This window comes from Trachemys scripta, chromosome 4 (genome assembly GCF_013100865.1).
Source record: "Trachemys scripta elegans isolate TJP31775 chromosome 4, CAS_Tse_1.0, whole genome shotgun sequence".
Taxonomy (NCBI): domain Eukaryota; kingdom Metazoa; phylum Chordata; order Testudines; family Emydidae; genus Trachemys; species Trachemys scripta.
Window position 1 is genome coordinate 105,894,378 of NC_048301.1, and position 17,461 is coordinate 105,911,838.

Genomic DNA, 17,461 nt, shown 5'->3' on the forward strand with positions numbered 1-17,461 from the left:
AGTCTCTGTGGTGAATCACATCATCAAGGTTATTTCCTTTGCTATTGAACGTCATGCTGCTGGCTCATCACTGCCAGATCCAAAAACCTGTCTCCTGCATGCAAGCTTTTCAACGTGACCTGCCCTCTCAAGCCTGTCCCTGCCTCAGCTTGTTCAGAAAACTAGGGTACCAATGGAACAAAGATAGCTACCATGAAGCAGATTGTGATGATCAGTAGCGCAGAGACGAAGTCCATATGTTTTTTTAGGAAGTCTTGGATCTCTTGGAGGCAATCCTGAAATGACAGAGATATTATATAAAAGCACAGTGGCAGCTTGGGGGAGTTCACCTCTTTTATCCCTGAAGAGGCTTCCCCATCTCCCTCTGCCTGACAGGGTTTAACATCATCATCCCTCACAGCAGAAGCAGCTTCCAAGCCCTGTCTCTTACAGACCCTGTATCGTAGAGACAGCCTCTGTCTAAAAACAACAGGAATCAGAGTTAGGTTTGCTTTATCCTGCTTTCCTCCTCCTCAACCAGCAGAGAGAGCGGCAGCAATAGTGCAAATCCTCCTTCTTGACTTTACCTGTCACTGTATGCAGCGTGAATTCTGGCACCAGTGCACTGCTGCAGATTGTGTTATACTTTGAGACATGGAACCTTGGCTTGGTAGTGAATGGGGTCTATGTCTCCCTGGTTCTATTGCCATACCGTGCTCTCCATAGTCAGTTACCTACAGTATACCTGCCATTGCAGTGATATTTTTGGTGTGTGTAAATAAAAAAAAATAAAAGGGGGGGGAAGAAAAAGGAAGATGGAATGAAGGCATGTGAAATGCACAATAATGTTTGTTGCAGGTCTTCTGACATGCTGTGGTTTAAGTCTGCAATGGAATGCTAGTAAAGGACTTGATCCTGCAAGATGCTGAGCACTCTGGCTGGAACTAGCAAAAGCACTTAAGCTAGTGCTTAATTTTAAGCATATGAACAGGCCCACTGAAGTCTGTGTGTGGTTGACAGACACATTATTCATATGCTTAAGGTTAAGCACTTGCTTAAATACTTTGCTGGATAAGGACAGAGTACTCAGATCCTTGCAGAATTGAACCCAAAGATAAAATGAGCAGCAGCTGCTAGGACACAAGATCACTTCCTCCATTCCCATAAATTCTACAGAATGCATCACTGCAGTTTATCCCCCTTGACTACCAGCAGGAGGGAATTCAAAGCATAAATAGCTACGTAAGCACCCTGCTCCTGCACCACCACACAACAGCGACATTTCTTCCCCTCGCTTCTTTTCCTACAGCCATATTATTATCAATTGCAGCCTGTTTCATAAGGTACACTTCAGAATTCAGTTTTCAGAAGGCAGATATATCAGAAAGGTTGCTATCCCATGATACCCTGTATCATCATGAATTTGTCCCAGGTCCTGAAAATTGACAAGCAGGATAATTAAAAAGTTCTGAATTTATACACTATGTGTTAGAACATTGCATTAATACAGGATGTCTTTGCATAACCACAGCAACACAATCATTTTGTCTCCTAGGACAAATATACATATTAAGATGGCAACTTTAATTAGCACTACTGGTCAAACAGAACAAAATTACACAGTCCAGGGAAATCTACTGAGAAAAATCCAAGTTACAGTCTCCTGGCAGAGATCATCTGGTATTGGTTCTGTTTATTTGCTTCCTCAAAAAAAAAAAAAAACAAAAAAAAAAAACCCACAACAGAAGAGCTTACTGAAAAGTGGTTTATGCCCTTGAATGGAAAAAAAAAATAGGTTCCTGGAAGGTAGGTATTTCCCAGTGAATTCTTAGTAATTCTCTAATACCCTGGAGAAGGGCAGTATGTATAATTTACATATGAAAATCTGCATGTTCAGCTTGTTGCTATCTGCAAGCAAAGTACCTCCCACACCTCATAATTTAACTGCAAATAGAGATGTCTGATTGGATTGATAGGCATCTGACATCACACAGAAGCATGACATCATGTGTCCACTGCAAAGTCAGAGGACAAGAAAAGAAGCTTCTGAGGAATGACAAATTGAAGAGATCAGGCATTTTCATAGCTCTCTAGGGCTGCAAGCATCAAACCGGGCAAAGGAACAGCTACAGAATTGTATCTGTGGCTCAGGGAACCACTGATCCACTGCAGTTTCTTCTAGCTGCTGTTTTCAGTCAGCAAGACGCCAGTTTGCATTTCTAATTAAAAAAAAAAAAAATCAATGCCCTTCTTCTAATGGATACAACTGAGGAGGTGTCTTTTAGCAGCCAGTAAGTAGGAGTAGGAGTGATGGCAAGGGACATGGGAGGTAATCCTTCCTCATTTTATCCCTCAAAAGGTCACCATTTCTCTCATCCCACCTGGAGTTTCCCTTTAATAATAGGGAAAAATGCAAGTGAAAATATGGCTCAGAAAGTTCCAAATAGACACAGTCAATAGTGCAATGAAAATGGAGGCAGCTGGTGAGAGCGAGGGGGGAACTGTCTTTGAGCTGGGAGCCTGGAGCCCAGGTGAGATGGAAGAAGGTCTTGTCAGTAGCTCCATGGAAAGAGTTTGGGAATAATGATCATCCTGCTGAGACAAAAGACTCAAGTTAATGGTCTGTTGATGTAGATGCCAGTCAATTTGGAGGGAAGGAAACAACAGAGGAGCTGCAGCAGTTGTAGGGCTGGATTGGGATTGAAAATGCTGACCAAGGTAAAAAGAGTGAGGCCTAATTCACGGCTTCTCTGCACCATATGTAGTCATTTAGGTCTTGTCTAGACTGGGACAAAAGGTGCTTCCCGCCCCCCCCCCCCCCCCCAGTTCGCCCAGTTGGGCCCGTTTAACTAGCACCTAAAAGCTAATGGGTGACATCTGACAAATGGCTCCTGGATTATTCCCTTACCTCTCTGGCTGTGCCCATATGTTCTGATGGACATGTCTCATTTTCAATGCCTCCTGTTTCTCCAAAGGGTGACTGCTTTCCACAGCACAGAAACTGAAACAGAAGAAACAAAAACTACGTCACTGCCTGGGTTCCTCTTCTCTTACCAACCTTCTGTCTGGCAGACTGCTGCAGGAGGAGTTGAATTCAGGGGAGATAAACATTTTTCTCCATCTTCCTTACACTGGGCCAGGATTTCATAACTCCCTGGCTGCAGAAGGCAAGTAGCATTATAAATAAATATATCATTATAGCAGTTAAAAACAGGTTAAAAAGTCTTAAGGCCTGATCCATACCCCCATTGAAACCTGTGGGAGTCTTTACATTGATTACCGTCGGCTTTGTATTAGGCCCTAGATTGTCCGTTCACAGAGCCATAGGTTAATCTGCCATTCCCTCTGCTGAGAAATCAGGACAGAAAATACAGAGCTAGAGGGAGGAGTCCAGAAACAAATAAGCAGTGTTGACCTTCCCCTCTAGTCCCACAGCATGACATTAGATCACTATCCGAACAGACCTTGCTGTGCAAGGGTATGGCATTTCCTTTACTCAGCTGTCTATAGAGGACTCCTGCGGTTCTCTCCATAGGAAACATTCTCTCTGCCACTGTGTTATCTCATCTTGCACACACTAAGCGAAGCAATCCCTAGGCTCAGTGCAATCACATTAATCTACCTACTGCATCACAGAATTGGGGCGATAGCTCTCCTTTACACCTACACGCTGCACTGCAAGGTCAGGATTCCTCAGAGCTGCGCAGTTTGCTTTGTCACGTTAGCAGCTTAAAACTTTGCACAAAAAAAAAAAAAAAAATCAGACACTGTTTGGTCCTGATGCTTCCACAGTGGGAAATTTACCTTCAGCTGGCCATATTCTTGAAGTTGTGCCTTCAATCACATTCACATTCTGGAGCACTCACAGGCTATTGATTCTGGAATGGCAACAACAACGTTGTGGGACGGCTCCTACCTTTCAGGGATATGGGCTACTATGCAACCACCATTAAGGAACCAGCATGGAATGGCAAAGGGACTACACGGTTTGTGGTGTGAAATGCTCTTTCAGGGAGGTGAGATTACCTCTTGGTATTTGGGTGAATGTGATGCTCAGAAACCCGGGTCTCCTCACTGAGAACTGTGTGCGTGTGTGTGGGGGTTGGGAGTGTCATCACTGCATGATGGTTGGAAATCTTAATATTTGTATCAAAGGGGTAGCCGTGTTAGTCTGGAACTGTAAAAGCAGCAAAGAGTCCTGTGGCACCATAGACTAACAGATGTATAGGAGCATGAGCTTCCGTGGGTAAATACCCACTTCTTTGGATGCATGCATGCATCCGAAGAAGTGGGTATTCACCCACGGAAGCTCATGTTCCTATACGTCTGTTAGTCTATAAGGTGCCACAGGACTCTTTGCTGCTTTTAATATTTGTAGTATATCATTATCTATAGTCCTATGAAACTCCTACTAATCCTTTCATCCTGCTGCTAATTCAGCCAGCCAAACCTGGCAATGCCAACCTCAGAAAAACAATAGCAGTAGTGGCCACAGAAGAACTGAGCAGGAGCTCTGTGATCGAAGGAACAAAAAACCACTATGGTGTCTGGGAAGTCTAGACAATAGAAGAATATAGGCTTCATCCAAAGCTAACTGAAGCCAATGTAAAGACACTCTGGAGCAAGATCTCCTGAGCCTGGATATACCAAGACTGGAAGCAACTTACTGTTTCATGGATGGTAGCTAGTTCCTGCCTCCTGAAGCTGGACAAGTTCCTCCTCACTTCCTCGTACACAGAATCATACACATCCATCATGGCATCTTCTACCTACAAAAAAGGCATGTCCAGGATAAGGGTCTGACCAGACAAGTCACTCTTCATTTTGCTAGGCACTGTACAAACACAGGAACTCCCCCAGGCAAAGTGGGTTAGCAAATAAAGCCAGATAGATAAAGGGCTATCTCAGGTCTATTAATGAAACTCAAATATAGACAAGAGGAATTTGAACTGCATTTCTTGTTTTACCAGGAATGGATTGTTCCTACAATTCTAGGGAGGACATTTTTTGAACACCTTCCATGAAACAGACTGCAGCTGTTTCTGGAATTAGTACTAAGATGTAAATATTCAGTATAATATATGGCACATTACCTGTTCAGTTCCATTACAATTAATTTTAGTTACATGACTAACCTGGGTATTGTACTGAATATTTAATTCCTACATTCCCTTCTATGTGACACCATTAAGCCATATGAACAAAGGTCTTTTTGTTTTTTATACACCAATATTTTTATACTTGAAGTATTTAACTAGCTCAACTACAAGTCTTTTGACAAAATTATTTCCCAAAACATTTTGAAAAATGTTCACAATTTTTGACCAGCTCTAAGGTGTTTTGTTTGAGTAAAGCAGCCTAACTTACTACCATGTAATCCATGAAAAAGGATGGTCCAGTGGTTAAGTCACTTCCCTTCTTTACTCTGACACAGACTTGTTGTGTGACCTTGGACAAGTCACTTAGGGCTAAATCCACACAGGAATGCAATGCCTAACTCCTACGTACCCTGCCATCCAGTGGAATTCATAGCCGTTAATTGTCTTCTGCAGCATGAGGATAATAGCACTTCCCCAACTCACAGGGGTGTTTTGAGGATAAACACATTCATGATGGTGAGATACTAAAATATTCTGATAATGGGTGCCATATAAGTACCTTAAGTAGATAGTTACGCCAGTACAACACAAAAGTAACTCCATTCTAAATCAATGGACTTTCATTGGTGTAAAACTATAGTAATGCAGTGGTGAATCAGGCCCTCAATATTCACTGAAAATATGAAATCTCATATCTTCAGAAATCTCAACCAACCTTTGTTCGGCTTTCAAAAGAAAAAAAAAATCTCAATTGCCCTTTGTTCTAGCTGGGAGCTGGTAAAATTCTATTTCTTTCTTTCATTTTCTCTTTTTCTTCCAATATTGATCTGAATGGGTCTGAGACCAAAGCTTAGCACTCAGAACAGAAAATTAATCAGTAAGACAGAGAGCAAGGGGAAGGGGAGGGAACAAGTGCAGTTGGAGCAAACCCATCTCTCAGCAAGGTTTTGCATCAAGTCTTAAGGGTTCTGCTTAGAAAGTTACTTAGAAAAAAAAAACAGCGTGTATTATTCTTTGCAGCTCCGAGATGAAACAGGGATCGTTAGAAAGCGTTAGCCAGCCAACTGCAAAGTCTCTGCCAGGGGCTTATAACTAAGAAGGAGGTAAGAGAAGCTAAGATGACTTAGTTTTGGTCCTAATTCACACAAACTATGGATTTCAGGCTTTAGGCAATGTATCAAAATATTTCTCCAAAAGTATCAAACAGGGAATAGATATGAAGGAAGTTTGAGACTTTTTATTTTTATGGGGCCTTTTAAAGAGATTTGTAGCAATGGCTTCATAGACCTTTGAAAGCAAGAAGTGCTAGAATGAGAGAATTTCATGTGAGCACCGCCACAGAATTCAGGGAGTTGCAGAGGGAATAGCTGGCAATTTGTAGTCCAGTTGGTTGATCATTGGTTCTAATCCACAGAATACCTCTAATCTCCTTTGGGTGATGGGGCTTTGCGGTTACACACAACATAATCAATTAACATAACAGGTGTGATTAGAGAGAGATCCAGCAATGCACTAATAAAGGTTCTGATGAAGATACAAAATTGCCAAATGCAGTAAAACAAGCTGCTCCCAGGAAATTAAAAATTGCCACCTGCACCATGAGACACAAATTCTGTCTGCCTGTCAAAGACAGAAAAGTAGAGGGAGGTTGGTCATTTTGTGACTTTGGTATTACTACTTTACAGTACCACCACAGTCCTGTTCTTCCTAAATAAACTATATATTAGTCCCAGACATGCTACTGTGGAAAGACTAGATTTCAAACAGTGAGCGCAAAGGAAGAGATGACCCATTGGCAGCCTGACATGAGACTGTAATTAGTGGCTATATAGACTATCCTTTACCTGGCCTGCCCTCTAATACTGACTTCTAGAGCTAGTCCAAACATTTTGTCAACTTTTCCCAAATTTAGTGGCCTTTCAACAAAACCAAATCCTCGTGAAAAGGTTCCTATTTTGTTGAACATCAGACATTTTAAAACAAAAATCCTGGGGAAAAAAATAAAAAAAAAACCCCAACAACTTTCCTGACCCATTAATGTCTTACACTTCTGGAAAAGCCAAAGAAGTGAATGAGAGGAGAAGGAAGAGCCATATAAGTCAATTGGTTCTCATGCCATGAAGCATGTTAACTTTTTCTGAACTTTCCCAACCCAAGTGTTAGACACAGATATAGAACTGGTCTGGGACTAAGATGACCTCTATGGACTATATTTTTGAGACAGAGCATGCATTTAACTATATTTGCATAGTCTTGCGTAGGTTTATGGTGCTGTATATGTAATTTGTATTCCATACAATAATCATACTATTTAATACTTATTTATAGTTTAGTAAGATAAGTATTTAATAACTTAGACCATGATTTATTTTTATTTTTTTTTAAAAAGGAGCCTCAAGTGAGACTTCCAAGATTTTCAAAAGGATCTAAATGACTTAAGCACTCAACACCCACCAAAAGTCAACTTTAGGTTCCTATATTTTGAAAATCTTGGATTAAGGGTCCTGGAAAGATCCTCTCCATGTTACTAACTAGGGAACTTCTGAAAAATTCAGAAGTGTTAATATTAAGATCTATATTTGGAGAAGATACTTCGGGAAGTTTAGTTAGTTCTGAGTATCAGAGGGGTAGCCGTGTTAGTCTGAAGCTGTAAAAAGCAACAGAGGGTCCTGTGGCACCTTTAAGACTAACAGAAGTATTGGAGCATAAGCTTTCGTGGGTGAATGCCCACTTCATCAGACGCAAGCAAGCAAGTTAGTTCTGAGGTTTCCAGTTTGGGTAGATGTAGTCAATCATTGCCTCATCCAAACCCCATTAAAGTCAATGGAAAAAAACTCTTACATTATTTTTGGATCAGGTTCTAAAGCTGCTAGTTGTTTACCTTAGTGATGTGTCAGTGTATCCTGAACCATCAGTGAGACGAGAAAGCATCAACTGATGCTTAGATTGCACAGATCATTCAAGAACTCCCCAAACCTCTGCGCACCTCCAGTGACAATGGAACAATCTGTGACCAGACCATAGTTATTTTCCAAAAGAGTGGCATTATGCAGACAGCTCAACAGTCGCATTGGCTGAACATTCATACACGTGCTGTACCGGTGATGAACTTTACCCTTAGAGTCCTTTTCAGAATGTCATGCACTCATGCTGCATGCGAACAATCCTAGCATAGAATAAGTGCAGCAGTCCAGATATTCACAGCTGTTTGTTGCTGAACACATTGTACAGCTGCTGCCATGTTGGCTGGTACATGATGGTCACAGCTGCATAGAGAGCAGATTCATTCTTCCTGTAAAGCACCATGTCATGGTGTGTATCGGAGGCACTATATAAACACCAACAAAAAGGAGCTATGTTAGGGTAGGAGACTGTTTAGTTACAGACTACACCATTACTGGACCTGGGGAAATGGATCACTTGACTCTTTAGCTGGAAAATTTGTTTGCAATTGGTTGTGTAGTTGAGCTTTGAAAAATATTAGTCCTGCGTTGCTGTTCCTATCCAGCTCAAAATGGGGTGCAAACTCTTAGATGTGAAACTTCCCCTCTTCACTTCTTCTAAGGAAGATATAGTGCAAGAACAAAAATAAAAAATAAAATAAAATGCAACTCAAAGAAAATGTGAGATTGAGACACCACATTGAAATTCTGTACCCACTGATGTCAATGAGAGTTTTACTGATGTAAATGGAGCCAGAGTTTCACCCCTGGATTTTTCTCAAGCAAGGGACAATGGATGCTGCTGAACTAGTCTGCTTAATTTCCATTATACTGTTCTCTCTTGATCCCTGGATTCATGGTAGTGGCACAGTTGCAATGAAGAGCAGTAATTAGTCCATTACATTACTTTAAACTTAATGATTAGCCTCCTTGGATTTCCCACTCCAAGTGCTGAGAAGTCAAGGCAGTGATTCACAGTTCAGCAGACAGGATGCCTTTTAATGTCCTGTTTGAGTGGTTATGTTCATATTGTTAGTAATGTGCTTTAAGAAAACCACAGATATGCTAAGCAACTTGACACAGACTGGAGCTACCACAAAATGGATTGAGCAATTTGGACAAGAGGTCCCTGGGATGGATTTGTATCAGCCTTTATTCTAAAGGCTTCAAAAAGCACACACATCAGCATAAGTGGGGTCAGGTCACTTTCTAGATTGCTCACTGCAAAGAGGTTCTTGTTACTGAGACTTTCTGCACAGTGAGACTGTTCTGTAAACATGGCAAACCATGCATGTGCTATTGTTGGAGCAGTATTTCTGAAAGCAGCTCTGATTCAGATTGAGACTGTCCCTCCTGATGAAACAGGTTTAGACTAAAGAAACACTCTAAAGCATTCGAACTGGAGACTAACAGTTTTATTAAGTTCTCCAAGCACCCTGAAGTACACAGTTTCAGTTCTAAGCTGGAGCCAGGGAAACTACTTGTTTCCAGTTGTATTCCTGGATGAAACACCTCTAATTAGAGCCTGCTTAGACATGTCAGCAGATTGGGAGACTACTACAAAGTGAGGTGCAGTCAACTACATCAAAGTTATTTGCGCAGTGTTTCTCACACAAACTGGAATTTTGTTTTTTCTAAATAGGATCAAGATTGGATGCTTGCCACTCTCCCAGATTCCCTCCCATCCCTGTGGCCCCCAGGCCTGGTCAGGCTGTCCCAGTGAGCAATATGTTTAAATACAACTGGGCTTTTACCCTGCCTAGAAATTTTAGAGTTCAAGTTCTTTATCTCATCTAGCGACTAAATCACATCCTTATTTATTACCTTCTCTAAGTCAGAAATTGCACCTTCCCAGTGTCAAGTTAGTTATAAAGGAGGATTTTATCTTTAGGTACATCTGGAATATATGTATTAGACAACACTGTCTACCTTCTTGGTTTACCCACCCCTGTCATGCCAAAGACTGTCAAGGGAAACGGCATCTGAACATCAGTGCTTAGGCAACCTAAGCAAGTCAATTGAAGGCTTATTGGAAAGTTAATGTGTTTAGAATAGCACCAAGAATGGTTGTAGCCACAAATTTAGCTAAAGCACTCAGCAAAGATTGTTTAGTACATAACCTGTTCGCAAACCTGGAATCTGAAGACAGTTACAGGAAGTTTTATCATCAATTGAATAACCATTTTATTGAAAAAGATGATTTTGCACTTATTTCTCTTTCATCTGAAAAATCCTGCCAAGGCAGAGTTATGGAAGCATTCTGCTACAAAGCGGTTACTTTTTGGGGGGTCTTTGATACGCCACAACTGAGATCATTCATAGTGGCCTCAACAGATCTGCGCATTCCAAGCTCATAGTTGTCTTTAGCACTGTTTTTTTAACCTGTACATGTATCTGTTTTACTGCATTTTCAAGTCATAAAGGGATAACAACTCTTTTCCTTCATAATCTGAGTAAGTGAATCATTTACAGTTTCATTTGACTCAATCTTTTATTTTTTTATATTTTTTAAGGTGTAAAGCCATGTGTGTTCATGACACTTTAGAATCCTGGAAACGTAAAAACAAAAAAAAAAAAGCAAATTCCCTGCTCTGTGGCGCTTACGATCTAATTACAGTAGATTGAAAACATAACAGAACCTGGTGGGAAGGATGGTAGAGAACTTAAGCAGGAGTTAGTGAAGACAGAATGAAACAATGGGAGCACTGTAGTCCTGCACTGATTCTCTTTCACGCTGATAAACCCAGATAGCCAGAAATGACAGAAATTACTATTGTCATGCATGATAGGCCACGATGAGAATCGAGGATAATGGATCTTGATCATCCAAGCAGAACCCTAATTAATAGCGAGGCCATCTGATTGAAAGACCACCAATGTTTCTGACAGTGCTTAAAAGAAGAAAGTAGACAAAGACCCTTTTGCGATTTCCAGAACTCTGGGGCTACCTGAGGCCCACACAAGAATCATAGCTTCAAGCTCATTGGAAAGTCCCTGCTCCACCTCTGTGAGCAGACTTGTTTATAAATTACAGCAGCAGTACAGTTAAACACAAGTTTCCTTGTTTATGCACTGCAGAGAACAGGCCAGAATCTCATTTAACTGGCCAGCAAAGAATTACCCCAGTGGAAGGGGACTTCTCTCTGGCATGAATAGAGCTGGCTCCTCCACCCCTCCAGAGGATATGTCAGAGCACAGCAGTGGGGTCAGGGGTCTGGCACAGTTCAGTTACACTATGCCAGTCCTCAACTGCAGTAAGTTAAATCAGCCTGGGGATCAGGGAGCCTTAACTGATCGACCCCAGCCAAAATATGCTGAGGAAGCTCTCTCTTTGGAAGGTTTTATGTATATTCAATCCTAGGTTTTTGTACACAGGATCACTAGTGCACTTCATTTTCAACTGTATGGAAGCACAACAGGAATTCTTTATGCATGGGGTCTTGAGAATTACCACATTGTTAATCTATGTATATATCTAGGCATCTAGATTAGGCTATCAGTATTGAAAATGTTGGTTGAAGGGCTTGATCCTGCTCCCATTCAAGTCAATGGAAAAAAACTCCCATTGTCCTGAGCGGACAGGGCATTAGGAGTCCGCCAGTGGAGGACTGTAGAAAAGAAATAAGGGTGCTCTATTTAAGGAATAGTTCTCTTTTTTCCAGGCTCTTGTGCACACATGTATAGCAGGCAAGAAAAGATCCTCCAAAAGCTGGGGCTGGGAGGTGAGAAGAAAGCAGGGAAGGCAGGGAACGGGGAGCACAAAGCGAGGGGAGACAAGAAGCAGGGACCAGGAAGGCAGAATGGTGCGGGAGAGAAAGGTAGGAATAAGAGGAGTTGCTAGGGCAGAAGCAAGGAATTGGAAAGCGCAGCTGAGGGCGGAGGAAAAGGACTGATCTAAAAGCCTGATTCAAAGTCCATTGAAGTCACTGGAATGACTCCTACTGACTTCAGTGGGCCATAGATCAGGCTCCTGGTTGCTTTTAAAGAGCTCACTCATCTCCCATTGGTGTGAACAGGTTCTTGCTTTAGAGTTTTGAATGTCTTGGTGCAGTTTTCTATTCTATTAATAGCCTGTCAATTCCTCCCTTTAGTTCTCCTCAACGGCAGTCAATAGTAGCAGCAGCAATCTGGTCAGCACCACAATCCAAAATGGGACCACAAAGGGGAACAAGCTAAATGGGGTTCAATCTCCACCAATTGTTTTGGGACGGTCACAGAGGCATCGCATTAATGAAGGCCCTCAGCTCACCATCTCTTACTCCTACCTTTCTCTCTTGTAACTATACACTGCTTTTTCCAAGAGGTTCCTGCACAAAATTATTAAACCTTCTGCAGGAAAATAAGCAGCAGCCAATTTGACTGTTCACCTTTTTGCCCTCCATGCCATTTCTGTTGTAGTCTCCCCACATCCCCTCCTTCCAAAAAAATGCACACTGCTCCACTGGAACAACCTAGCTGTCCTAAGTGCGTAAGCAGACACCAACCTCCATGATACAGTTACCCGCATCACTTTCCAGCTGAGAGATACAGCTCCATTTTCTGCATGGTGCTGTTCAAGAACACTACTTGGAATTAAACACGTAGCAAATCACACACGGCTTCTACTCTCTCATACTCCTCTGCCTTCCACTGAGGGAAGGGAGACTCTGCATAGCACAAGGTTTTTAACGGTTATTGAACATATCCCATCCCCATCTTTTATGCCTACTAGATGGCAGTGACATAACATGGATGTGGCTAAAATATACAGTACTAGGCACCAGGGAGATGAAAGGTGCATTATATTTCAGGCCCAATCTTGTAATGCTTATCATGCAGGACGATCTCAGAACCCTACCCAAAGTCCCAGTGGCTTCTGTGGAGCTCTTTGTGTCTGTCCGTCCATGTGGAATAGTTTGCAGATCAGGACTTTAGGTGGTAAACTCTTCAGGGAAAGGACCTGACTTTGAGAAACAATCAGCATGCCTCTGGGTGCTAAGTTAAAAAAAAAAAAAAAAGCACATCTCAAATGAATGGGAGGTTCCATCCAAGGAACAGCTGCGATGCTGGTCAAGGCTAATCAACTGGATTCCAAGTCACAGAAAGTTAGGGGTTGCCAGATTGGACCAGTGGTCTATCTAGTCAAGTATCACATCTCCTACGGTGGCCAATGCCAGATGCTTTAGAGGAAGGGGCAAGAAACTGAAGTGGCAATTATGGAATAACTTGCTCACAGGCAAAATTTCTTCCTAACCCGCTCAGGATTTAGGACGTGCCCTGAAGAATGAAGGATATGATCTCTGCCAAACATTAAAAAAAAAATCCTAACATATTTAACTGTGAAGTCACCTTATAACTGACCTAAAGGAACCCTACTTGGCTTTATAATGGCCTCTGCTGACACTCTTCTGGCTGGGAATGAGAAGCTGTGATGGGGACAGGGACGAAGCATGAAGTGCTCTGTCAGTCACTGGCCAGCAGAACATTTTGGCTGACATAAATCAGAGCAGCCCCACAGCTTCTCTAATTTAAGTTAGGGGCTGATTTGGACAACTAGCTGTGCCAGACATAATGGTGGCACAGATGGAGGATTGAGACCAAATCATTTAGCATGGTGATTGAGTATATAACTAGGAGTAAGGGGTGAAATTAAACAAAAGATAATTTAGGCTAAATATCAGTAAAAACCTTCCTAACAAGGAAGAGTGTTGAATATTTTCCAATGGCAAGTAGTGGGAGCTTTATCACTTACAGCATTTCAAATCTGACTGGAGAAATTATTATTTTATTTCTATAGAGAGAATAATCCAGAATTCTTGGGGTTTACATGACCTATTAAGTCTCTATTTCCAGGATCTTGATTTTATGAACCCTGAACTCCTAAATTCAAACTGACTCTGATGTTGGGTCCTGACTCTCAAGTCCCAGAATCAACCCTAACATCGGAACTCCAAGACTTCAGGCTAAAGTCAACACTCTCTGACATCCCGCCCAATCCTACAACTCTGTACTCTGGCCACCAGACCCATCGAGTCCTGTAGCTTGGACCTGTGACCTCTCAACCTTGAATCATGAACCTTCTATAATGTTGTCCCTGAATTCTTTCCAACCCTTAAGGCTACCCCACTCAATACTTCATCCCTGCCACTGGTTATCTCTGACAAAAGCCAGATAAAAACCTTTGTTTCACAGAGCCAAGAACCATGAACCATCACCCATGGATCCTGGACTGCTAACCTCTGAAGTCCTACACCTCAAAGACTTTCAAGTACTTTTTCCATAAAAATCCTTAGACCCTCCTGTAAAGTGGCAATGTAGCAGTAAAAACCAGTATAGGCCTCTCTTCTTTTAAAACATGTCTTTCCTGGAGCCTAACTGGTTGAAACAAGAGAAAAATCCTCTTTTCAGACATGAATAAGTCTCTTTACAGGGATCATCACTTTAGGAAGTGGATGGGTTGTTGGATACCAAAAGTTCCATTGAAGCCAAAAATAAAGTTGAAACAGAAGGAAAAACGTTTGAAGATTGAGTAGTGGAAGAATGTGCTTCAGCCACAAGCTTCAGACGCAGCTTAAGCTGTTCAAAAAAACTGCTAAATAATAAAAAAAAATGAATACACACTTTTTTGAATATTTAATCAACATTCTGATTTAAAAAAAATATTTCCCCAAGATTTCAATGAATATTTTCAACAACAAAAAATTTACAAAAATCTCACCAGTTATAGAGCTGGTTGAATCAAAATCCAGCAACATTTTTGCAAAAATAAAATTCTGAAGTTTTTCAAAAATTTCAGTGAAATTCTCTGAAAAACATTCAGCCCACATTTGAAATAGTTGAGAAAGAGGTAATGCCCCAAAATATTTGAACGCAAAAATCCAGTCTAGTGACACAGAAGATATGGATGATGCCCAGGAATGCAGCAGAGACAGGCACTATCCTTCTCAAAAATATAGTATTGTATTCTACACTCTGACAGGGGAGATTCAACCTTTATAGTAGCTGGACCAAGAGTATAAAATCCCTGCCAGAAGGAATCAGAGCAAACCCAAATCTTGCTACATTCAGAGCAAAATGTAAAACCCACATCTTGATGAACATAAGGGAACATGCTTAACTTTGAGAATATGCTTAAGTGCTGTCCTGAATGAGACCGTTTTCCTGATCTGAGCCTTTAAATGGAAATTATAAGAGTTCACACATAATTCAAAGCTACTTCAGTCCCAGCACGCATTCCTGCAAGGAACAGTATTTTGTGCATGCAAGTCTGGATTTTACATTTTTGATACACCTGTTGTTGCATCTTCCTTTGAAAATTTGATCTTTACACTTGGAATTGTGACTAAAACAAAGCTAATTTCAATCCAATATGAACTGACGAGGGAACCAATGGTTTTGCTCTTTTCCAAATAGAACATTTTTGATCAAAAGCCCCAAATTTAGGAAATTATTTGCAAAGTTTATATATCATTGTTAATTTTGCCTTTGCTCTCACATTCAAAATGCCAGGATTTTGCTGTCCTAAAGCTGCAGTCTTAAATATGCCACCCTGCTCAATAACAAAGTAATCAGCTGCTGCTCTATTATGAGATGCCTTTAATTGAATTCTGCCCTTTGGAAAAGCTGAGTGGTCCCCTGGGCTACGAAGGAGGATGCAGTAGGCAGAAGGAGTTGGGGAGTGGATGGCAGGCTGACAGATTGAGAGATGGCTGTTAGCTGACTGCAATATTCCTGAGGACAGACATCAAGGTGGCTTATAAATCTTATAAATGGAGGGGAAGACAACCTTACATTATCGGCTATCAGTCCTGGAGTGTAAAAGGTTTGGCTTCTCTTGTCATCATGCAGTGAAAAGGAAGATCACAGGCATTTGTGTGCAGATTCCTGTGAAAAATCTTGTGTGTACTGCATCCACCGCTCTATAAAAGCTAACCTATTAATTTATTCCCTATGCACAATACAGTACAGAATTAAGTGGTCTAATCTTTACACCCACCTGAAGGCACTTGGGAAAATTGTTACTTATGAAAACACTTAGCAATTTATTAAATACAGGTCTTGATTTAAACAATGAAAGGAGTTTGCCACATAAAGAGAGGCGGTTCATATTCAAGGAACACACTGATCCAAGGACAACCAGGAGACAGTCCCCTGGAATTTTGGAATGATGTAAGCATTAATGTTAATCTCAGCTTCCATTTAATGAAAGCCAAGTCCAGCTCTTCTCCTGCAGAGAGCACCTTCAGATTATACACTGATGGATTGTGGCAGAAGCTAGTCATGGAAGAATCTCTAGAAAAGTATTGGCTATTCATGGCACACGCTGCAGTCACTCAGGGCCAAACTACAAGAGTTGCTAAATCCCTGGCAGAAGTTCCTTAATTATTCCTTCAATGATTTAATATTTGGGCTTCTGCAGATTATACTGCATGGCCAATAGGAATTCCCTCTTAGCTACCAGCTAGCTCCTAACTGTCAGTGCGGCCTCTGGCCACAAGAAGTCACATCTCAGTGAGGAGCTAGTTCGGATGCTGGCAGAGAGGAGGGAGGCAGGTGAGGTGGTTTGGGTGGGGGGGGTGCAGAGAGAGAATGCTGCCTTCCCTACCATCAGGTCTCCTGTGGTGAGAGAGAGGCGGTAACAGACAGAAAAAACATAGGCCCCCTTCTCCCAGCAACAGTGGGTTCTCTCAGGAGGTGGGAGTTAGAAGAAAGGTTAACCTCACAAAGGAAGGAGGATGAGCACACACAGCAAGAGCTGACCTTTGGTGAGGAAGAGAAGGAGGTGGGTGAGGGGAGAAACAGGAACCTAGAGTGGAGAGAATGGAAAAATGGGAGGAGTGAAGGGCACAGAGAAAATAAGATGGGAAAGCAAGAGGTGGGTGAAAAGGAGCTAATGGGGAAGAAACAAAGAATGAGAGGAAAGATGCTGCTTTTCTTAAAAAAAAAAAAAAAAAAAAAAAAAAAAAAAAAGGACAGATGACAGGAGGAGGAAAAGTAGGAAAAGAGAAAATAATCTGAAGAGGGAGAAGATGAAAATAAAAAAACAAGGAGAAAGAAATGGAAGAAGGGGGGGAAAAAACGAGTGACAAAAACAACTTTTAAGTTGGAAAACTCTCTTTGTTCCCCTATATAATATTGTAATTCCCTGGCACACTTCCCCGCTTCACTCCCTCCCTAGCTTTGAGAGAAAGAATGGGATGGTTATTCTGAGTGCTTGTTATATTAATATCGCTAGCTACTCTAAATTCTGCAATGAAACAACAGAGGGAAAGGGAAAGTCCTAAAGTTCACCAGAATGCCCGCCCACCAAACCTCGAAAGCGTGTCTCGCTCAGGGCACGTCTTCTCTAACAACGTGAAACCCCCCCCCACAAGGGGAGTCCTAACTAGCGCTGAGAGCTGCAAGTTTCAGCGCTGTAAAATGGTAATGTAGACAGTCAGGGCCAGCTCTATCATTTTTGCC

General features: G+C 41.6%; 1 protein-coding gene across 3 annotated transcripts in view; it reads right to left on the reverse strand.

Annotated features, from left to right (window-relative positions):
* TSPAN32 (tetraspanin 32) overlaps positions 1-17,461 on the reverse strand; it is a 68,021-nt gene that overhangs the window by 6,956 nt on the left and 43,604 nt on the right. For 2 of the 3 annotated variants that reach the window (XM_034770276.1, XM_034770275.1), the window contains 3 exons: positions 4,647-4,748; positions 2,888-2,980; positions 192-275 (listed from right to left, as the gene is read on the reverse strand). In XM_034770276.1, coding sequence (XP_034626167.1) covers positions 192-275; positions 2,888-2,980; positions 4,647-4,748 — 279 coding nt within the window. The remainder of the gene's footprint in view (positions 1-191; positions 276-2,887; positions 2,981-4,646; positions 4,749-17,461) is intronic. The other variant, XM_034770277.1, reaches the window with a different exon arrangement.